The sequence below is a fragment of the Rhinopithecus roxellana genome, chromosome 6 (assembly GCF_007565055.1).
Source record: "Rhinopithecus roxellana isolate Shanxi Qingling chromosome 6, ASM756505v1, whole genome shotgun sequence".
In the NCBI taxonomy this organism is placed as follows: Eukaryota; Metazoa; Chordata; class Mammalia; order Primates; family Cercopithecidae; genus Rhinopithecus; species Rhinopithecus roxellana.
Genome location: NC_044554.1, coordinates 118,409,290 through 118,434,383, shown reverse-complemented (window position 1 = coordinate 118,434,383; position 25,094 = coordinate 118,409,290). Strand labels below are relative to the sequence as shown.

Sequence of the window (25,094 nt, the reverse complement as noted above, 5' to 3'; positions counted from 1 at the left end):
TAGTCACCAGGGAAGCTTCACAGAGAATATTCACAGGAGTTACTAATGGAAAAAGGAGAGAACAGACAGTGAGCCAGCCATAAAACCTTCCTCATCCTCTGGCCTCAGTGTTATAAATCCTGGGATTATTCATGAGTTGATACTGGTTCAATAATTTCATAATGTTAATGGACACAAAAAATCCATGGAATACTTGTTTAAAATGCATAGCCCAGGCCCCACTCTGGACATTTGGATTCATTAAGTCTAGTGTGAGGGCCTAAAATCTTCAACTTAACCCTGTTTAAACAACAATTGATGGAGATGAGCCCTAAAGCCATTCTAGCTTGATTTTATTAAAATTAAGTTGCCATACTTGACATGTCATTTAATAGTCTTTTTTGCCATCTTTGTATCTCAGAATCAGGGAAAAGTGACACACATACACAAAAAGTACTTACTTTGATTACTTTTAAATAACACAAATTGTCCTCTCTCTAGAATATTCAGAAATTTTAAAATCCTGATTTTTGAAAATGGAACCTGGGAGCCATGAGCAGAAAGATCAGAAATGGGCATTTACCACATATTTATTTGTTTAATGTGCACTTTTCATGCTAGACTGCACATTCCATTGGAGCAGACAACATGGGTACCTTATGCACATCGGTTGCTCCACCAGCCAGCACAATGCGAGGCACCATTAATCAAGAAATACTTTCAGGGTAATGCCTGCATTCCTTGGCAGGATATAGGAGTGGTAAGAGAAGTGCAGGGCAGGGGTAGATTGGAGATATATTTAGGAATGAAAATTAGCAGTTTTCCCAATCTAATGAGGGACTACAGAAAAATATTCTCAAGCTTCAAGCCTTGGCTGCTAGATGAAGACAGTGTCCCCAACCAAGGGGGAAGCGTGTTTGCTGGAAGAGTAATTTTGTTTTAAAGATTATGTGTTTGAGGTTTCTAAGGAAAACGATAGCCAGTGAATAACTACAGATGTATATGAGTCTAAAATTCTGAGATACAGTAAGCGGAATAATGCTTTTCATAGATGTCCATGATCAGGACCTGTGAGTGCTGTCTTACAGGTCAAAAGGGACATTATAGATCTGATTAAAACTAAAGACCTTGAAATGGGAAGAGTATCCTGGTTTATCCCAGTGGACTCAATCTAATCATCAGTTCTTTAAAGCAAAGAGTTTTTCCCACTGCAGAGAATCATAGAGATGGCAGCATGAGAGGAAGTTGCTAGCTTGAAAATGGAGATAAGTTGCAATGAGCCTAAGAATGTGGGGAACTTCTATCTAGAAGCTGGAAAAAAACATTAAAATGGATTCTCTTTTGAGAGAATACCTCTAGAAAGCAGGGCAGCTTTATGTATAACTTGATTTTAGCCTAGTGACACTGACCCACAGAATAGCAAAATAATAAATTTATGTAATTGTTTTCACTAAATTTGTGATAGTTCATTACAGTAGCAGTAGGAAACTAATACATGAGGTGTGAGTTGAACATAAATATTGTACCCATTCTTCAGATTTCTTTATAACAGATATATTTCCTTCATTAGTTAATGCCACTTCCTCTCAGTTTCTGCAATTTTTTTTTTTTTTTTTTTTAGATGGAGTGTCACTCTGTCACACATGCTGGAGTGCAGTGGCACGATTTCGGCTCACTGCAACCTCTGCTTACAGGTCTCAAGCTATTCTCGTCCCTCAGCCTCCAGAGTAGCTGGGATTACAAGCACATGCCACCACACCTGGCTAATTTTTATAATTTTAGTAGAGATGGGGTTTCATCATGTTGGCCAGGCCAGGCTGATCTCGAACTCCTGACCTTAAGTGATCCACCCACCTTGGCCTCCCAAAGTGCTGGGATTACAGGCGTGAGCCACGGCCCCCGGCCAGTTTCTGCAATCTTATATTAAATGGTCTAAATACAGTGCTGGGCATTTGTCCGATAGCATTCAACTCTATTCTCACTCTTTCCACTTTACTCTGGGACTGCATGCCTATAAACTGTTGGCTTGAAGCCAGTAAAGTACCTATCCCAGATCCCCTTGCCAGCTGGTTTCTGGTTGGGTCTTGCAAAGGAAAGGACTGGTGGGAGAGTAGAAGTTAGTAGAAGGAAAGAAGCCATGATTAATTTTCTTCTGCTTCTGTGTCCAACTGCCTTAGCATCTTAGCACTCATGAATTTTAGTGGTGGCAGAAGCAGCACCAGGCCAGTGGTTGCTTCTCTACAATATCAGCATGAGCTCCCAAGGTCACTTTAACATTTTTCATAAATACTGCAAACAGAATGAAACTAATACATAATGAATGTCTAGAGATAGAATTAATTGTCAGTGTATCAGATAGCTAATTTAATTACTCCAGGTAAGACGTATGAATTTTAAACATGTTCTAGAAACAGCAGCTGCTTCCATTTCGTGGTCCATCTAAGTGTTTTTCAAATCAAAGTGTTCGGGGCTTATGCCAAAAGCACCTTTCCTGCCGAGATACAGAGGAAAAGAAAGAAACTTTCACCATTCAAGACTTTTCTCCCACCTTTAAATAAAGTAGTTCTGCTTATGTCTATTTTGCCTGGCTCCTAGAATTTCCTTTGAACAAAGGATATCATAGCTTTAAAAATAAAACAACCACTACCTGAAATACACTGGTCAAGTATTAGTGAGTTGTTTCCAAAAAGGGGAGTAAGAAATTTTGAGTTTGCAGTTCCTTCCTTGCCTCATCAAACACAGTACTCATCAAGATCAGAAATTAAATCCTAGGGCTAACCTAATATTTGTGACTTAATGAAGAATTTAGAACTTCATGTACCCAAAGTTGTCATACAATGAGATCACATGTTGTATTCCAGTTACTACGTATTTGGTTTACTTGTAAGACCTTCAGACTTAGGAATGCTTATGTACTATATAAATCCACCCAAGGCCACTCTTTATGAATATTTTAGGCCAATTATCATTTCTCTTTAACTGTGCTTTCTCACCTTCTGTATTCCCTGTGGAAGACTGGTTTGCTTTATCACTCCAGGGGTGGAATGCATCCTGATGATCATAGAGATTTAAACAGAGTGATATACAAAAACGAAAACAACAAATCCACAGTAAAGTGACCTGCTATTGGAAGAAACACAGAAAGAAGATTTATTGTTTTTTAGTACTTTTCCTTTAAAACACAATTTCACAAATCTTCTTTCAATGATGATAAGAAAGCAAATCAGTGGTGGTCACCAAGGATTCTTCCAGGGATATTATACACACTTCCTAAATGTATAGTATGTAGCACATGAATATTGAAAGAAGAACATTAAATGTGGTTTAAAATACATGATCAATTCTTTAAATCTATTTAAATTCATTAAAGTCAGCATTGTTTGGGCTTTATCTACAATCTTCTTGGCAATAACCCTGTTTCCATAGTGACAAAAATTTGTATTTTATCTTCATGCGTGCTTGTGGAAGTATAACAACTTTTGTAATAAAGTTCACATATTATTTGCACATAAATTTCATTTTTGTGAAAAGTCCAAGCTACAGGTTTCTTTCCTTTAATCATTTATTGCTGTCTTGCCATTACATACATGATTCACATGTCCTCTCAAATAATGACTACTCAACAAAGGGCCATTCCTAACCACTTGCAAAAGAGTTCTAAATATACATGATGATCAGATCTTTGAATATTGACATGTGATATTAAGGAAAAGATAACGAAATACTTCACAGATGTCACCCTTCATATAATATATGTGTTTTATTAGCATAAATCCATTCATTTTTGCCTAATCAGTATTCTGGTATTTATTTGTTTCAAATGGTTAGTAAGTTTGCTTTGGCCAAAGTGAAACAGAAAAGTGAAGCAACAGAAAAATTGTCCAGTTACCTATCCACACCAAGAAATGAGGGCTTTATTTCAATAGTTTGCTGTCAGTTGAGCTGCAAATATGTGTGTTATTTACTAAAATTCCTTTTAATATTAATTTTTAAAATAAGAGGGGCAAAGCAAGATGGCCGAATAGGAAAAGCTCCAGTCTCCAACTCCCAGCGCGAGCGACACAGAAGACCGGTGATTTCTGCATTTTCAACTGAGGTACTGGGGTCACCTCACTAGGGAGTGCCGGACAATTGGTGCTGGTCAGCTGCTGCAGCCCGACCAGTGAGAGCTGAAGCAGGGCAAGGCATTGCCTCACCTGGGAAGCGCAAGGGGGAAGGGAATCCCTTTTCCTAGCCAGGGGAACTGAGACACACAACACCTGGAAAATCGGGTGACTCTCACCCCAATACTGCGCTTTAAGCAAACGGGCACACCAGGAGAATATATCCCACACCTGGCCGGGAGGGTCCCACGCCCACGGAGCCTCCCTCATTGCTAACACAGCAGTCTGCGATCTAACCGCAAGGCAGCAGCGAGGCTGGGGGAGGGGTGCCTGCCATTGCTGAGGCTTAAGTAGGTAAACAAAGCCGCTGGGAAGCTAGAACTGGGTGGAGTTCACAGCAGCTCAAGGAAACCTGCCTGTCTCTGTAGACTCCACCTCTGGGGACAGGGCATAGCTAAAAAAAAAACAGGGGAAGCAGCAGAGGCCTGTGCAGACACAAACGACTCTGTCTGACAGCTTTGAAGAGAGCAGTGGATCTCCCAACATGGAGGTTGAGATCTGAGAACGGACACACTGCCTGCTCAAGTGGGTCCCTGACTCCTGAGTAGCCTAACTGGGAGACATCCCCCACTAGGGGCAGTCTGACACCCCACACCTCACAGGGTGGAGTACACCCCTGAGAGGAAGCTTCCAAACTAAGAATCAGACAGGTACACTTGCTGTTCAGTAATATTCTATCTTCTGCAACCTCTGCTGCTGATACCCAGGCAAACAGGGTCTGGAGTGGACCTCAAGCAATCTCCAACAGACCTACAGCTGAGGGTCCTGACTGTCAGAAGGAAAACTATCAAATAGGAAGGACACCTATACCAAAACCCCATCAGTACGTCACCATCATCAAAGACCAGAGGCAGATAAAACCACAAAGATGGGGAAAAAGCAGGGCAGAAAAGCTTGAAATTCAAAAAGTAAGAGCACATCTCCCCCTGCAAAGGAGCGCAGCCCATTGCCAGCAAACGGATCAAAGCTGGTCAGAGAATGACTTTGACGAGATGAGAGAAGAAGGCTTCAGTCCATCAAACTTCTCAGAGCTAAAGGAGGAATTACGTACCCAGTGCAAAAAGAATTGACAGCTAGACTAATTAATGCAGAGAAGGTCATAAATGAAATGACAGAGATGAAAACCATGACACGAGAAATACGTGACAAATGCACAAGCTTCAGTAACCGACTCGATCAACTGGAAGAAAGAGTATCAGCGATTGAGAATGAAATGAAGCGAGAAGAGACACCAAAAGAAAAAAGAAGAAAAAGAAATGAACAAAGCCTGCAAGAAGTATGGGATTATGTAAAAAGACCAAATCTACATCTGATTGGGGTGCCTGAAAGTGAGGGGGAAAATGGAACGAAGTTGGAAAACATGCTTCAGGATATCATCCGGGAGAACTTCCCCAACGTAATAGGGCAAGCCAACATTCAAATTCAGGAAATACAGAGAATGCCACAAAGACATTCCTCAAGAAGAGCAACTCCAAGACACATAATTGCCAGATTCACCAAAGTTGAAATGAAGGAAAGAATCTTAAGGGCAGCCAGAGAGAAAGGTCGGGTTACCCACAAAGGGAAGCCCATCAGACTAACAGCAGATCTCTCGGCAGAAACTCTACAAGCCAGAAGAGAGTGGGGGCCAATATTCAACATTCTTAAAGAAAAGAATTTTCAACCCAGAATTTCTTATCCAGCCAAACTAAGTTTCATAAGTGAAGGAGAAATAAAATCCTTTACAGATAAGCAAATGCTTAGAGATTTTGTCACTACCAGGCCTGCCTTACAAGAGACCCTGAAGGAAGGCCTAAACATGGAAAGGAACAACCGGTACCGGCCATTGCAAAAACATGCCAAAATGTAAAGACCATCGAGGCTAGGAAGAAACTGCATCAACTAACGAGCAAAATAACCAGTCAATATCATAATGGCAGGATCAAGTTCACACATAACAATATTAACCTTAAATGTAAATGGACTAAATGCTCCAATTAAAAGACACAGACTGGCAAACTGGATAAAGAGTCAAGACCCATCAGTCTGCTGTATTCAGGAGACCCATCTCACATGCAGAGACATACATAGGCTCAAAATAAAGGGATGGAGGAAGATCTACCAAGCAAATGGAGAACAAAAAAAAAGCAGGGGTTGCAATCCTAGTCTCTGATAAAACAGACTTTAAACCATCAAAGATCAAAAGAGACAAAGAAGGCCATTACATAATGGTAAAGGGATCAATTCAACAGGAAGAGCTAACTATCTTAAATATATATGCACCCAATACAGGAGCACCCAGATTCATAAAGCAAGTCCTTAGAGACTTACAAAGAGACTTAGACTCCCATACAATAATAATGGGAGACTTCAACACTCCACTGTCAACATTAGACAGATCAACGAGACAGAAAGTTAACAAGGATATCCAGGAATTGAACTCATCTCTGCACCAAGCGGACCTAATAGACATCTATAGAACTCTCCACCCCAAATCAACAGCATATACATTCTTCTCAACACCACATCGCACTTATTCCAAAATTGACCACATAATTGGAAGTAAAGCACTCCTCAGCAAATGTAAAAGAACAGAAATTATAACAAACTGTCTCTCAGACCACAGTGCAATCAAACTAGAACTCAGGACTAAGAAACTCAATCAAAACTGCTCAACTACATGGAAACTGAACAACCTGCTCCTGAATGACTACTGGGTACATAACGAAATGAAGGCAGAAATAAAGATGTTCTTTGAAACCAATGAGAACAAAGATACAACATACCGGAATCTCTGGGACACATTTAAAGCAGTGTGTAGAGGGAAATTTATAGCACTAAATGTCCACAAGAGAAAGCAGGAAAGATCTAAAATTGACACCCTAACATCACAATTAAAAGAACTAGAGAGGCAAGAACAAACACATTCAAAAGCTAGCAGAAGGCAAGAAATACCTAATATCAGAGCAGAACTGAAGGAGATACAGACACAAAAAACCCTCCAAAAAATCAATGAATCCAGGAGTTGGTTTTTTGAAAAGATCAACAAAATTGACAGACCGCTAGCAAGACTAATAAAGAAGAAAAGAGAGAGGAATCAAATAGACGCAATAAAAAATGATAAAGGGGATATCACCACTGACCCCACAGAAATACAAACGACCATCAGAGAATACTATAAACACCTCTATGCAAATCAACTAGAAAACCTAGAAGAAATGGATAATTTCCTGGGCAGTTACACTCTTCCAAGACTAAACCAGGAAGAAGTTGAATCCCTGAATAGACCAACAGCAGGCTCTGAAATGGAGGCAATAATTAATACCCTACCAACCAAAAAAAGTCCAGGACCAGATGGATTCACAGCTGAATTCTACCAGAGGTACAAGGAGGAGCTGGTACCATTCCTTCTGAAACTATTCCAATCAATAGAAAAAGAGGTAATCCTCCCTAACTCACTTTATGATGCCAACATCATCCTGATACCAAAGCCTGGCAGAGACACAACAAAAAAAGAGAATTTTAGACCAATATCCCTGATGAACATCGATGCAAAAATCCTCAATAAAATACTGGCAAACCAGATTCAGCAGCACATCAAAAAGCTTATCCACCATGATCAAGTGGGCTTCATCCCTGGGATGCAAGGCTGGTTCAACATTCGCAAATCAATAAACGTAATCCAGCATATAAACAGAACCAAAGTCAAGAACCACATGATTATCTCAATAGATGCAGCAAAGGCTTTTGACAAAATTCAACAGCGCTTCATGCTAAAAATGCTCAATAAATTCGGTATTGATGGAACGTACCTCAAAATAATAAGAGCTATTTATGACAAACCCACAGCTAATATCGTACTGAATGGGCAAAAACTGGAAAAATTCCCTTTGAAAACTGGTACAAGACAGGGATGCCCTCTCTCACCACTCCTATTCAACATAATGTTGGAAGTTCTGGCTAGGGCAATCAGGCAAGAGAAAGAAATCAAGGGTATCCAGTTAGGAAAAGAAGAAGTCAAATTGTCCCTGTTTGCAGATGACATGATTGTATATTTAGGAAACCCCATCATCTCACCTCAAAATCTCCTTAAGCTGATAAGCAACTTCAGCAAAGTCTCAGGATACAAAATCAATGTGCAAAAATCACAAGCATTCTTATACACCGGTAACAGACAAGCAGAGAGCCAAGTCAGGAATGAACTTCCATTCACAATTGCTTCAAAGAGAATAAAATACCTAGGAATCCAACTTACAAGGGATGTCAAGGACCTCTTCAAGGAGAACTACAAACCACTGCTCAGTGAAATCAAAGAGGACACAAACAAATGGAAGAACATACCATGCTCGTGGATAGGAAGAATCAATATCGTGAAAATGGCCATACTGCCCAAGGTTATTTATAGATTCAATGCCATCCCCATCAAGCTACCAATGAGTTTCTTCACAGAATTGGAAAAAACGGCTTTAAAGTTCATATGGAACCAAAAAAGAGCCCGCATTGCCAAGACAATCCTAAGTCAAAAGGACAAAGCTGGAGGCATCACGCTACCTGACTTCAAACTACACTACAAGGCTACAGTAACCAAAACAGCATGGCACTGGTACCAAAACAGACATATAGACCAATGGAACAGAACAGAGTCCTCAGAAATAATACCACACATCTACACCATCTGACCTTTGACAAACCTGAGAGAAACAAGAAATGGGGAAAGGATTTCCTATTTAATAAATGGTGCTGGGAAAATTGGCTAGCCATAAGTAGAAACCTGAAACTGGATCCTTTCCTTACTCCTTATATGAAGATTAATTCAAGATGGATTAGAGACTTAAATGTTAGATCTAATACCATAAAAACCCTAGAAGAAAATCTAGGTAGTACCATTCAGGACATAGGCATGGGCAAGGACTTCATGTCTAAAACACCAAAAGCAACGGCAGCAAAAGCCAAAATTGACAAACGGTATCTAATTAAACTAAAGAGCTTCTGCACAGCAAAAGAAACTACCATCAGAGTGAACAGGCAACCTACAGAATGGGAGAAAATTTTTGCAATCTACTCATCTGACAAAGGGCTAATATCCAGAATCTACAAAGAACTCAAACAAATATACAAGAAAAAAACAAACAACCCCATCAAAAAGTGGGCAAAGGATATGAACAGACATTTCTCAAAAGAAGACATTCATACAGCCAACAGACACATGAAAAAATGCTCATCATCATTCGCCATCAGAGAAATGCAAATCAAAACCACAATGAGATACCATCTCACACCAGTTAGAATGGCAATCATTAAAAAGTCAGGAAACAACAGGTGCTGGAGAGGATGTGGAGAAATAGGAACACTTTTACACTGTTGGTGGGATTGTAAACTAGTTCAACCATTATGGAAAACAGTATGGCAATTCCTCAAGGATCTAGAACTAGATGTACCATATGACCCAGCCATCCCACTACTGGGTATATACCCAAAGGATTATAAATCATGCTGCTATAAAGACACATGCACACGTATGTTTATTTTGGCACTATTCACAATAGCAAAGACTTGGAATCAACCCAAATGTCCATCTGTGACAGACTGGATTAAGAAAATGTGGCACATATACACCATGGAATACTATGCAGCCATAAAAAAGGATGAGTTTGTGTCCTTTGTATGGACATGGATGCAGCTGGAAACCATCATTCTTAGCAAACTATCACAAGAACAGAAAACCAAACACCACATGTTCTCACTTATAGGTGGGAACTGAACAATGAGATCACTTGGACTCGGGAAGGGAAACATCACACACCGGGGCCTATTATGGGGAGGGGGAGGGGAGGAGGGATTGCATTGGGAGTTATACCTGATATAAATGATGAATTGATGGGTGCTGACGAGTTGATGGGTGCAGCACACCAACATGTCACAAGTATACATATGTAACAAACCTGCACGTTATGCACATGTACCCTAGAACTTAAAGTACAATAAAAAAAAAAAGAAAGAAAGAAAGAAAAAAAAAAAAGAGAGAGAGAGCAAGGATCTATGAAAGCGTTCATTTTCAGTGACTGTGGTAGTATCTGATTAGGCAGCCCTACAGTACAGAATAATCAATTCAAAATGCAGAAAACTCATCTAGGACCCCGTGTGTGTGAATTTTTGTATTGCCTTGTAAAACTAAGAACACTCAAGGAAACCAAATTATTAATGCATGACTGGCTCAAAGTTTTCTAGGCATAAAAATGTATTGTAGTCTAGGGAAACTATCTAAAATTTATAAAGAATCTCAAAAATACCTACAGATAAGATTATAATCCATGGTGATAAACCAGACATTTTACCACCAAAATCAGGAACATGGCAAGGATGCCCCTCTCACCATTCCTTTTCAATATTGTACTGCAAATCTTAGCGAATGCAACAGGACAAGAAAAAATAAGTAGAAGATAAACAGATTGAGAAGGAAGCAGTAAAGTTGTTATTGTTCACAGATTGCACATGTAGAATATTTTTTTTAAAAATTGACAAAGTTGACTATCCTGGAACTAATAAGAAATTATAGCAGAATTGAATGATACAAGGTTGATGTACAAAAGCCATTCAATCACTTTTGTATATACAAGCAATAAAAAATACACACCTCTTATGTACCCCCAAAAATTAAAACTAAAAAATTATGAGAAAAGAACAATTGGAATCCAAAATTAAGTACGCAATACCATGTACATTAGCATTTCCCAAAATGAAATACTTAGGTATAAATGTAATAAAATACACAAATAAAAAAATAATAATAAAATAAAATAAAGCTTCCAGGGCCTGTACTGTTCTCTGTCTACATTCGTGGCATCAAAAAGCTATACACATGTGATTAGTGATAATTTATATATTATTTTATTCTTGAATACAAAAGTTAAAAATAACTTTCCATTTATATGTCACTCTGTCCACAATAGAATTTTTTATTTTATGAAATTATAGCTATTACTTCAATTCATATATCACATTTTATTTAAAACTAAAGCTTTTTTCCCCCTAGGAATTCACAAATCTGTAAGTGGAAGAGTAAAAAAACAGAAGAGAAAGCCTTAAAATATCCCTTTAAAATGATTCGATTTTTCTGTTTACTCTCTGGATATAGGATGTAGATGGTATGAAAGGGAAACATCTGGGTAAAGTAGGCAATATTTAAAAATGTGAACAGTGTTTTTCTTAATATATGATAGTGTTGTACTGAGTTTACCACCTTATTAAGAATATAAGAACCATCAGTATATTTCAAACCTGCACTACATTAAAATGTGTAGTAAAGCATTTTGAGTTGCATACACTTCAATGTATAAGGAACTAATGCAAGTGATATACATTGCATAGGATGTTCTTTGTTCTCACAAATGTTTCAGTCCTTTTTATGTCTTAACAATGAAATTTACCAGCTGTCTCTGAATATTTAACGGGATATTATGTTGAACAGAGAGCTTTTCTTGTTTCCCTGCACTCTTGCTTCAAAAAGGCACACTGAAGTCCAGTGAGTAAAAGAAAGAAGGAGGAAGGGACATTTGGGCAGAGATAGGAGACTGGCATTAATTCATTCATCTCACAGGAGAAGAAATCACCTTGATAAGCAGGGAGCTCCCACACCATTGGAAATATTCACCCATGTGAAGGTTGAGTGTGGTTGAACTAACAGACTTACTGGCTTAATGCAACATCAATTTATCATCTTATTATAGTCCTCTATATCAGAAGCTCCACTGGACACAAATCAACATGTTAGTAAGGCTGTGATTTTTCTTGAGCCCCTATGGGAGAATCCATTTACTCACCCTTTCCAGATTCAAGAAGTCACTTGCACTCCCTGGCTTGTGGCTTATTCCTCTAACTTCAGACCCAGAAGCATAGCATCCTCAAAGCTGTCTCTCTGACATTCATGCCTGCCTCTTATGACCCTTGTGATTACGCTGGACTCCACTGTGTGGTCCAGGATAATCATCTCATCCTCTTTAATTCAATCGTAACTGGAAAGTCACTTTTGTCATGTAAAATACTGGATTTGTAAGTGTTGGGGATTCTAATATAAACATATTTGGGGATATCATTAATCTGCCTACCATAGTGATATATTTAAAATATAGATCGGTAGGCAAACCTAGATTGCTAAGGGTCTTTCCAATGTTTATACTCTATAAACAAGGCAAATAAATTACCTATCTATTAATAACTGATAAAAAGTTTATTTGGATTAAGAAACTGACCATACCAAAAAAACAGTTTCTCTTCACTCCTAAGAGTATCACTATCTTTCTGTATGTCCACCCTAGCTGACTAAATATTTTAAATAAAATTTATTGTTTAGAAGAAGACCAAGCTTCTCTTACAGACTGTCGTCTCATCCTAACTGGTCCAAGAAGGGACAAGTGCCAACAAAACCTTGCTGAAAAGTATGTGTCTGATAAATTCAGACAATTGGAGATTCTTAACAATTATGCAACAATCATCCTGTGGCTTTTCCAGGATGTTGCTATCTCAAAGGCTACAGTGGTCGTTGGTCAGGGAATTATTGTCTCTCTTTCAAAAAAAAGAAAAAGACTAAAAGACACTATTTTTCCTTCTTCTCATGTACCTCCTATAAACTCCTAAATAGGAAAGAAACGATCTAGTTCCTAATTTGTAATTCATTTCTCAGAAGCTATTAAATATGCCACCAATGAAAAAATATGGCTTAACTAGCTCATGTACTAATTACATCAATTTATATATACCAGTCTTCAGTTTCTTGTGGCCTTCAGCAAAAGATGTTCTGAAATGCTACATAGAATAAGGCACTCTGCAAATTGAATTGATAGGAGACACTAAATTATACTTAAAGCAGTTGACCAAATGATCTTGCTAGATCTTAAAGTGATAAACATTGCCATGAAAACAGTGACCACTTAATCCATCAGTAGAACAGTTTGCATTCTAAAAATTTCTAACTGGGGGAAAAAATCTCTATGGAAATATCTTCTTTGTGGACCTACCACCAGGACAAAAGGGAAAATATTTATACTAATTAAATTTCCATTGAAATCTATTTATTTTCTATTGAAATCATTAAATTAACTAAGACAAGAAAAATTATCCCAATTGGAGTTTGATAAAACTTGTTGGAAGTTTTCCCCCACTACAACATCAGGTGTATATATGCATGCACACATATCAACACACACAATCTGAGTAATAATCATTGTTAATGTTTACCGAACACTCAATGAATGTCAAGCACTAGGCTCAAAACACCATACTAGGAACCATTGTTCCCCACTGTGAAGAAGTTAAAACTGAAGTTAAGAGAAGTTATAAAATTACTAGTCAATGGTAAAACTAGAATTTGAAAATAGGCAGTTTAACTCTAGGCCGTTCACTTTTGATCCTCATGTGATATTGTCCCCCTATCAGTGGCCGAAAGTAATAACCAAAGAGTGAAATACATTTGGGTATAATATATCATAGAAACTGAACACATAAAAGTCAGTATTTGTAAGTTTTGTTTGTTTGTTTTCTGAGACAGAGTCTCACTCTGTCGTCCAGGCTGGAGTGCAATGATGCGATCTCGGCTCACTGCAACCTCTGCCTCCCAGGTTCAAGCGATTCTCCGGCCTCAGCCTCCTGAGTAGCTGGAATTACAGGCTCATGCCACCATGCCCAGCTAACTTATTGTATTTTTAGTAGAGATGGGTTCCACCATCTTGCCCAGGTTGATCTCAAACTTCTGAGCTCAGGCAATCCACCCACCTGGGCCTCCCAAAGTGCTAGGATTAAAGGCGTAAGCCACTGCGCCCGGCCCAATATTTGTAAGTTAATGTTCTTAATCCCTAAATATATACTTAAGATTTCCTTAAATTTCACTAATTTCCAAATAAATATATAGCTAAACTGTAGAGCTAGCCCCAATTTTCTGGAGGCTTCTTGCGATGACATTGCATAAGAGGTAGTCACAGCAATTCATTAAGTTTAAGTGGCTTTCAAATCATAAGATAAACATTAAAGTCAATGACTTTAATGGAAATTTCCAATATTCCTCATACCAGCTACACTGTTGTCAAATATATCAGTGGCAATGTCCTGAATGATGAAGAATCTAATAATACATTGTTCATCATTCATTTTTATTCACACATCCATTCATTCATTCAACAGATATTTATTGAGTAAAATAAAGCAGAAGTTTGCAGACATAAGGATGACAGCAGACTTATCCCAAGGATTTCAATGAAGGTGATGGAAATTGATGGATGTAATGGCAGGCTATAAGAGATGCACTTGACCTGTGAAAGGAAACTCAGGACTAAACTCCTTAGTTAAGACTATAAGAATATACAAGATATGGCCCCACAAATGAAGGATAAAAAAAAATTGGGGGGCAGAGGGAACAGCCTGTGCAATGGCAGAAAGGTCTGCAAACATGTCATAGTCAAGAACTCTTCAGTATAAGCAGACAATCATGTGGAATAATAAACAGTGAAAGCTGAAAATGTAGGTGCAGGCTGAATCATGCACCTACACTTAAAATATTATTCAAGTTTTTAAATAATGTGAATGCAACTAATATGGCCACCTCCATGCCTCTTCGTTTCATATCAGATGAAGCAAATGAATAGGACAAGTCTAATTTAAGGCATGCCTCTATCCTCTCTGTCATCTAAAAAAGAGGACCCATGGCCATTTTTGTTTAGAATATGGCATTTATTTCATTCACAAAAAGAAAATGCATATAGCCTTTGCTTGCCAAGGAAGACGTTAGAGAGTATAATTATTCACAGCAAAATAAAGAACTGGAAGGGACATATGTGAGTGGAAAGAGGGGAAGCTGACTGTATTTGTCTGGTGCTGAGGAGTACACAGGACAAGTGAAGTGCTGAGTAATAGCTGTGGGAAGAAGGGCAGGGGAAGAACACTGGTAGGTGGGTTCTGAATGGAGATATGGGGAAAGCTGTAAATTCTGAACTAGAGATGAAAGTTATGTGTTTATGGTGAACAGGGGAGAAACTAGTAAGGTTGGGTGAAAGAGTGTTCAGAATAGCGTAGTTCTTACCATTTGCGAGGGCTAGTATCTCTGGAGTTAGAAGTATATGCCAACATTTATGTGTGAACCAAAAAAAGATATTGAAAAACTTGATAATTATGTGAATGAAATGAATAAGGATTGATGGCAAGAAGAATAGAGAGGAAGAAGATTTTTTAAGAAAAGAAAAAACTGGCAATATCCGTTTCAAAATAAGCTATATTCTGCCTCTTACACCCACACAAAAGTGAAATAAAATTTGCCAAAAGGAAATTGCCAATTGTCAAAGAAAAAAAGAAAACTGGCAGTCCTAATTATACTTGCTAGAAATGAACAAACTGAATAATCTCTATGAATCATTCTCATTGCTGTCCAGTGCAAAATCCTGAGTAGCATCCTTACTTTGGATATTCAATATTTTATTATTGATTTACAACCCAACTTGTTTTCACAACAGATCTAAGTCATCTGAAAGAAACTTTATACATTAAAACAGCAAAATATAAATGTAAACATAACGAGAGCCATTGTAAATAAAATGAGAGCTGGACTAGGAACAGGAGATGAGCAGAGATGGGTATATCATGTTGCTTTTAAGGCCAACATCAATCCCTATCCCTTTGCTAAGTCACAGATTTGTCTCTTCCTCCCAGCCAAAGAAGAAAAGAAAATGACTCAACAGTATATTTATCCTTTTCTGTGAAAAGAAAAATATATTATCAGTTCTTCAGAAGTATTAGTTTAGAATTTAGATATCAAATTTGAATGAAATAAGAGATTAGTCAAATACATGTTATCTGAGTGCTATCTCAGGAAAATTAATATATTTAGCGAATATTTTAAAAAGCAAATCAAAACCCCCTTTTCTGTATTATTAATTTATTTTTGAGACAAGGTTTCCCTTTGTTGCCTAGGGGCTGGAGTAAAGTGGCCTTATTATGGTTCATTGCAGCCTTCAGCTCCTAGGCTCAAGTGATCCTCCTTCTTCGGCCTTCCAAGTGGCTACGACCATAGGCATGAGCTGCCACGCCCAGCTAATTTTTGTTGTTGTTGTTGTTAGAAATGGGGTCTTGCTTTGTTGCCCAAGCTGGTCTAGAATACCTGGCTTCAAGCTCTGGCTTCAAGGGATCCTCACACCTCTGCCTCCCAAAGTGCTGGGATTACAGATCTTTTTCCAATTTAAATACCATATATTATTTTGTATTTTTTGTCTTCAATAAGTTTAGAGTGTCTTAGCTACAACCGAAAATGCTGTCTAAGGTAGGAAGCAATTTATTTCTCCAGAATTTCCTTCCAAGTTTAGTAAGTACTTCCAAATCAAGAGACTACGTAACTTGGGAATTGGTGTATCGCTATTATCACTATAACTATACTTTTTCTTGAAAACATATCAAATATTTAATTTCTCTCTTCAGATCTTATTCTGTAAGTAAACCTGATTTGTAAAATCAATCTACAAAAGGCTTTTTCAGCTGTCATTTTATGATTTACTTGAATTTTTATGAAAAACTACATTTGTTACATTCCAAAGGCATTTTCAAGCAAAGTAGCATTTTTATTTCAATTTTCATTCAGATTATTTCTACAAAGTATGTTCATATATACCAAAGAATTATGACAATGTATATCTTGAAAAAATCAACTTCACGCTGAAAGGCACTTGATAGTTATTTGAAATATATATCATTCTTCTTGCTCTTTGCTTCCAACACAGCCTAAAACCCACTGGCATTTCAAGCTCTGTTATTACTAACACATAAAAATATGTATTTTAGTGCATATGTGTTATACAGAAAAATTTCACAGTTACAACTAACATAATGTTTTCTTTTAAGCCACAAATAGTTAAGTTCTATGTTAAATGCCATGCACATTTAGCCTACCCATGATACCAACATGTTTCATTTTTATTTTAGTTCCAAATTATGGAGCAGAAACTAAAATAGAGTTCATTTAAATCATATATCTAAAAGAAACTAATCAAGGTATATAAGCCCTCAAATTTTAATTATGAAATAAATGTAGTATAATCTAACATAAGCCACAAATTATAGCACTCAAATACCTATTTGAGTCTTCTTACTATGGAAACTTTCTGAAGTCAAATAAACACAAATTTGTTTAGGTTCTGGAAAGTACCAACTAGCATAAGTGCTAACTGCAAAGTTTTTGAAATCAGTTAGGGGAAAGAAGAAATGGTTGTAAAGGCAATGAGAAGAAAGGAGGTTGCTTTATATGATACTTGACATACAAAGAGAACATGTATTATAAGAATTGTAACAAAGTCGTCTTTATTGAAAACATCTGAAAGTTTCAACATCAAAGGCAGTATTACATATTCATGAATTCAAGAAGAGGATGCAGGTGACTTCTCTACAGGAGGGCATGTCTTCATAATTATATTTGGCACTTGAAAAGTACATCACTTTGAGAACAATTTTGAATGTCTTTAATGTGTATTTATTAAGCATAATGAAAATATACACAATCAGATACTATAGGCATTAAAAAAAAAAAGGACAAGGGCTTAACTGCACTCATTTCCTTATTTAAGAAGTTCTCTGGATGGACGCACCTTCAAGGTAGTTCATCTCTTCTAGAACTTCTTTTATTTATAGATATACATTTGTAATTTATCAAGGGAATTATGTAGAAGATTTTTGGTCCATTTAAAATGCTTGTTTACTTATATATTCCACATCCTTCTAGTCTCTATGGTGCTCCCAGAGATAAGCACTTCTTAAGAAATGTAAACTTATCTAAACTTCAAAAGAGTAATAATAAGCTAAATATGTACCACAGATAAAATATATATCTACCATTATTATTAACATATAATCAATAGGTATCCCAAATGATAGTCTCACTATTAACCACACTACATTCAAATATAAACTTGAGATGCTATTTTAGATTACATAACTAAAAATCAAGTCAAATATATTTTTCTTGTTATGTAGAAGGTATTTGTTTTATTGAATTCAAACATGGTGATAGAACTTAGAAGTTCATGAACACTGAATTCATCTATAGACTGTGTTCTCCATGAATAGCTTAATTATTGATTAAGTTATTAAATTTAATTATTAAATTGAGCAGCCACCACTTCAGAGCAGACCATGTGGACTGGCTTGCTGGGTCCCCTAAGTACTCCCAATTATTAAAACAAAGTTTTACCATTAATATCTTTGATGGTAGAAGACTGTATAATATATAAATAACTTATTTGACTTGAGCACAGATAGCAATGTGTATCTATCTATAATGTGTGTATGTGTATCTTATAATGATTCTTAAAGTCATCATGCAGTCATATTATTTTAGAGGTTAGATAGAATAGGAGATAAGCATCATAAATTGTGGTAGAATTTAGAAAATGCACAATTTCTAAAAATAGAGACTTTTATCATTAAGCACCATAAAATCCTCTCATTTTTCTTTTCTTTTACTTTCTTTAATATATCCCTGGATTTAAAGTAGTATAAACTATCTCCACTCAATTATTTGCATTTTAATTAGGTTTAAAGAGCAGTATGCTATTTTTTCACACACAGTCTCTAAAAAGAGGAGAGATGTAATAGATAAAATACATCACCATGTTTTCACTTTGAAGATAGAAGCTGAATATCACTCTGGGATTTTCAGTTTACTGATCTGTGAAAACTGTTTGGGGGTAAAATGCTTTATTTCTCAAACAACTCATTAAGAATTTATTATAACAATTCTTTGTAATGATTCAACATGTTTTCTAAATGAAATCCTTTGAAATAAATATAATCATTCTTTTTTACTTTCAGCTTAATATCATATATTCAGATTTTACAGACATGTGATTTGAACATAAATGTACACAACTACTTTACCTATATAATTGAAGAATTATGTCTATAGGCAAGTGAATGTTTTATCCATAATATCCAGGTATATTTATATCAGAACTACAAAAGAAGAAATCCTTATTATGTCAAAAAGGGATTGTAGCTTTCTCCTTTCTGTAGCAGAGGTAGAAAGTAGTCTTAACCAATAATTTTTTTATTGAATATTAAAACCATGTTCTACATGTAAACAGTTCTAATAAAACAGAAAAATGTGGAACAAAATTAATAGGAGAGACACTTGGATTAAAAGGGCAAGGACCAAAGTTAAAGTACTGGAAAGCTTAGTGAAAATGAGTTAAGTCAACCAAGAATATCTCTATACTAAATAAACTGAGTTCCAGTGAATGGAAATAATTAAAGTCATTGATGTAGTGGTCAATTTTAGGTCATTCCTGGTACTAAATTTGAAAAAAAGAATAATGTCAGAGTAGCTATGTTTTTTTTAAAATAGATGAATATATTTTATGGATCTCTGAGTTTAACATTACATAACTAAAAAAAATCAATAAAGTTATGCCAACCTGAAAATAACTGGGGAATGTGTATTGCTGAATAAAAAAAAAAAGATGATCAGAGTTTTCAGTTTCATACTTTGCAACTAATTAATAAAGAAGGCAAACATACATTTGCCTAGATTAGGAAAGTTTTCAAATGTGTAAAGGTCTAAGGTCCAGAAGGTAGTGATCCATGTCAACTTAGGGAGAAAGGTTAAGTGTTATGTAATGGGAAGAGGACCTCAACTTGTTGGAAGACTCATCTCGACAACCTGCCAATGACAGAGAATGAATAAACACAAATTTTCACACAGTGCCCAGCTCACATGAAAAACTATTCAAATATTGAAAAAGCCATGCAAATTCCATAATAAAATGTAAAAGAAGACCAAGTAAATCAAATAGTGTTGAGAAAGTACATACATCATTTAATTTAGATATTTTTTGATGATGCATATGTAATTTAAGTACATCCAAATGTGTAAATTAATATTGAAGAGAACCTTCCAGTGAGTCAAAGTGTAGATCCCAGATAGCAAAGTTAATTAATTTGTACTTTAGTAAAAACCAGCCCAGCAGTGAATAAAAATAGTGCCCTGTGGGTGGGGAGTACCTGATGAACCCTGGTCAACCAGCACAGCCATGTGGTCAGTGGGCTGTCTTCTCCCATCCACATTCACACATCTAGTCTCTACAGTGTCAGTCAGGCTCTTGGGAGATGACTGACCAAAGTGGGAGAGAAAGGACACTTTTTGACCATGTAACAGAAATTCCTCTGCAAGCCCTACAGATTAGGGAAGATGAACACCATAGTCTAACCAACTTGAAAAGAACTAAACCATGTAAGATTATGAAGCAATTCTCCCTTTATACTGAGAAGTCTTGAGGCACAAACAGTACAATGCACTATCCAATTTAGTTTTCCATAACCAAAAGGAGGGCAAAAAAGACAGGCACGGAGATTACCAAAGTGTTGAAAAATAATACCTGTGAGAAAGGCAGAACACTGTAGGATTTCTAGATAAAATGGACCTAAAGAAGAATTTAAAGGATTTAAGTTTGCTGTAAGAAAGATTCTCCTGGCACTGTGAGTTGTTACACATTACAGTGGTTTGCTGAGACTGCAGGAACTCCAATTCTGAGAATCTTTAGAAATGAGAAAGATTCAGACCTGCTATTTAGAGGGACTGAATGTGGGCTTTATTCAACTAGAACTCTGCAAGTGCCTGCTAACCCTGTGAGTTTAATTGTTAAGTACTCATATAAACAGTACTTTCCATCTAACAGTTCTGACTCAGTACTGTATACAGTTGTTGGGGGGAACAGTTGCAACCCACTTTTTGTAGTACATAAAAGCACGTGAAGGAATAATTTGTCATCAGGAATCCTAGTGATATCTCTAGGCACTTGTACTTTCTGATTTTAGATTTCTCATGTAAATTACATATAGCATTTATTAATAATCAAAGGTTTTTATAATATGTTGCAGTTCTGAATAATTCATGCTAATGAAGCATTAAACCATGATGGAAAATAACAAACATACAAAAATTAAAATTGGGCAATTTCAGTTTTCCCTCTTGATAGACAGACTTAAATACTGTTTTTTATATTAAACCTCAAAAGTTGGTCTTTAAGTTTGGATACTTAGTAACTAGTAGTCCAAAATGTGTGTGTGTGTGTGTGTGTGTGTATATATATGTAAAAAATATATATATATGTAAAAAAAAAAAATATATATATATATATATCTCACACACACACACACATTCACACACATATTCTTGAAACACATTTGGAGCCTTAAAACATTAGTTTATAGTATGTACCAAGAAATTAATAATGGATTTAACTCATATAATCTGGATGAAATTATTTTATAAAAAGAATGTGAATAAACTGAATAGTAACTAAATTGAATAGTTTACTAAGTTAAAAAGCAATCACTCTAATTGCATGTTAATATATTTGTATATTATACAATAAACTATCCAACTCAGATTTCCATAAAGAATTCTTTTACTTCCCCTTAGAGAATGTGCATAGTTGAGCATTAGATATAATCAAGTTTTCACTACCTATACCTTTCCTTTTGCCAATGATTTGAGGGAAAATCTTTGAGTTTTTCTCATAAAGTAACAGTAGCATTATTAAACTAATCTCAACCGATGACTTCACAAAGCACATTATAACGTGCCACTCAAACTTTCTACACTGCCCAAATCAGCAGATGCATAAGTTGACATAGCACAGAGGAGCTACCTTCAGAGCCCTGCAGTTAACTGCATTCAGTAAATATTTACATCCGTAGCACTATAGATCCTACTGACTGGATTGAAAATACACATGTAAATACACACCCCTTTCTGAGTCACAGTCTGTCAATAAATTGTATAAACGGACACAATGTACCTCCACACCTATGGATAAGGTTTACGTTTTAGATATCCACCACCTACTCATTGTATCAGGATACTATCTCTCAATATCTTTTCGTTTGCGTTGAGTTGGAACGTTTGTGTGTGTACGTGTGTGCGCGCGCACATTACCGGAGAGGGAGATCCGTTCTTGCAGAGGGGTCCCCTGAAGACTCCTTTAATGCCCCGGTAGTGCCCATTGCTGAGATGTCTCGAACTGATGACCAGGTAACAAGCCATGTGGGTCTGGGCGGAGGCGCAGAGTCTCAACTCCTCACCAGGCGACCAGCCGTGGAAAGCGGGCGGGTTTCTTAGCGGCAACAGCGACTGCCACCTCCCGAGAAGAAGCGGCCAGCAGGACGCAGGGGGAGGCGGCGGCAGCGCGTCCCTGCTCCGCGCCCCGTGTGGGGCTCCTGCTGCCGACAGCTGCAGCTCTGACACAGGCGGTGGCGGCGACAGCACAGAGCACGGAGGGGACCCAGCAAGCCAGTCCACATGCTGCTCTGACGAGGTGGCTGCTCAACCGCGGGCCAGCGATGTATTTATTTAAGGACAACTTCCAGGGTCCGCCAGGGAAATCAGGAATTCCCCCGCCCCTTTCCTCCCGCCCCTTGCCTTCGCGCCTAGCGCCTGCCACGGGGATGCTCAAGAGCGGGTCCCCATCGTCCGGCCGAAGGTGTCCTGGACTGCGGGCTGCAGTGCCGGGATCCAGCAGCAGCCGCCGCCGCCGCCGCCGCTGCCCGTGCTGGGAGAGTGGCTGGGAGTCCTTGGGAGCGCCAAAGCGCTGCCCCCGCTGCAGTCGGGAGAGGGCGGAGGAGGCGACGGGCGGGCCGGGGTGAGGACAGGGAGTTGGGGACGCGGCGACCTGTGCTTGAGGAGGGCAGTTAGCGCTGCGGCTGGGAACTGTGGGCTCGGGGTTGCCCAGGAGGCTCAGGTGTGCTGTGGGGCTAGGCCAGGAGGTGACAGCTGCCGTGGCGGCCGCGGGGGGCTCTCGGGGCTGCGGGACCCGCCTCTCCCACCTCCCGGCCTCAGCCGCCAAGCCCCCGGTTCGTCTGCCCTATCTCTGAGCCAACTTTCTGCTGTGTTTGGGAGTCACCTGGGAGGACGGAGGAGGCGGTGGTGGAGGAGATGGGCAGGAGGAGAGCGTTTTCTTTACTCTTTCGTTGCCTGCTGGCCTTCAGCATTTCTTCAGCGCTCTGGCTGACGACGGCGTTGGCAGAAGCAACAGCTCCCCAGCCGGCTGCAAGAATGAGCTGTGCAGCCACAAATAGGGCAGACGATTAGATGTGCCATGGTAGGGAACGCACGGACGAGGAAAGTTTTGGGCAGAAAACTTATATAAGGTATAGAAAAGAGACATGCATGCGTATATGTGCATATACATGCACGTACCCAGAGTTATGAAGATTCACTTACAAGTTTTTCTGTACCTTTAACGAGGCACATATTTTTGGTCTGTATAAGACCTCTGTGCTTTCAAAACCCCCAACAATCACCCGCCTCAGAAGTGGTTTTTAACGGACGTTATTTCGTTTACCGTAATTTAAGCCACCAGGGAGCGAGCTGCACTGAGAATTAAAAGACCTGTGCAGAAATGTGCTCTGAAAGGAGAAGATAGCCCTCCCAGAGCTTGGAGACACCCCGCACTCTCCTCCACCCCGCGGTTGTTTAATGGGGTTCTGCAATCCATCTCTGCCTCACGTCGCCTTGTCTGTGCCTGGGAGAGGGAAAAGGTTCACCTCCTCTCAGTCTGTTGCTTCAGTGCTGGAAATGAAAGATTACTGCCAATGCTCTGAGTATTCTCCCCAGTATTCTCCTCTCCTGTCTCCCACAATGACCCATTCGCATCCCGGTTGAGATTGAGGACCTCTCACAAAAGCAGAAACAGGTTAAAAGAAAAAAAAAAACTGTTAATTTAATTTTTCCTATTCAGGCAACTCATAAAATTCTTAAGCAAAAAAGGAACAAAAAAGACTCTAATTATAACTTTTGTAGCTAACCAATAAAAGCTTGACTTTTTGTTTACATCATTACAATGACTTAATATCCTTAATATTTTATTTAAAAATACATAGAAGTACATCTACTTTTAGATAGATTTTAAAGGTTTTAGATAGTCTTTTAAAGTGTTTGCAAAGCTTCTGAATATATAAGGTAAAAATGCCAGTTCCTTGCAAACCTTCAGAATAAAAATTACTGAAACTGGGATAGTGCAACGTAAATATTGTAGGAATTGTTTATTTTAAATAAATTGTTGGTAAGAACTTTTGAAATAAAAATAAATTTATAGAGCAGTGGCAGTAGATGCAACAGATCCATCTTCTCCTTTCTCATTGATGTATTTAACATCACATCAATGGCATGTTTAACAACTTAGTGTTTATTCAACTTACAGCTGTCAGGTGTTTCCTGAAGCTGAGAAAAAGTAATATTACTCATGTATAGACATTAGATATATTTTATAGCAAGAAAATAATGTATTTGCAAATAGTAAACTTCAAAAATTGGTGAAATCTTGACCAAAAAATGAAGAAAGTGGAATTTTTAAAGAAGATAGTGTGGCTCAGTTGATAGCTACTATTTTACTCTGGATAAATAAATGTCGGTAGCAAACAGCATTGAGAGCCAAGGCATAAGCAACTTAGAATGGATTAGAAAGATGAATGATGTCACTTCTGTAAATAATAGCCCAAGGGTGCTATGTCTTCTTCATTGAACAAACATACTTCCTAATACTGCTTAATTATTTTTATGAATCAGCCATAACTTTATAAAATGAAAGGATGGATAAGAGTAATCAAAATATAAAATTCAAACACATTATTCTGTTTTATATCTTATTCAAACTATTTGTTAGCCATCCTGACATTCTTGTTCATTAGACTATCATCCTGCATCTATTTGAGTTTTTTCCAGATGAAACAAAATGATCTACTTTTTATAGTAATGTTTCAGAGACTACTGTAATTTTGCTGAATTTCTTAAAAATTTTTAAATTTTGAAGAATTTTTCCTTTAGAAATGGATAATACAGAATTTGTTCATTTGCCATATTTTAAATATTAGGTTGTCCTTTTCTTTCTAATTTTTTGCCATTCATCTTAAAATATTGAGGCAAAAATTTGGCACATTTGTCGCATTTATCTA

At 37.7% G+C, this 25,094-nt stretch overlaps 1 protein-coding gene across 1 annotated transcript in view; it reads right to left on the bottom strand.

Moving 5' to 3' along the window:
* The window catches only part of ZNF804B (zinc finger protein 804B), a 602,314-nt gene extending 579,512 nt beyond the window's left edge, over nucleotides 1-22,802 (bottom strand). Inside the window, exon 1 of the mRNA XM_030933033.1 lies at nucleotides 22,081-22,802. Coding sequence (XP_030788893.1) covers nucleotides 22,081-22,188 — 108 coding nt within the window. The 5' untranslated portion in view covers nucleotides 22,189-22,802. The remainder of the gene's footprint in view (nucleotides 1-22,080) is intronic.
* Nucleotides 22,803-25,094: the final 2,292 nt, after the last annotated feature.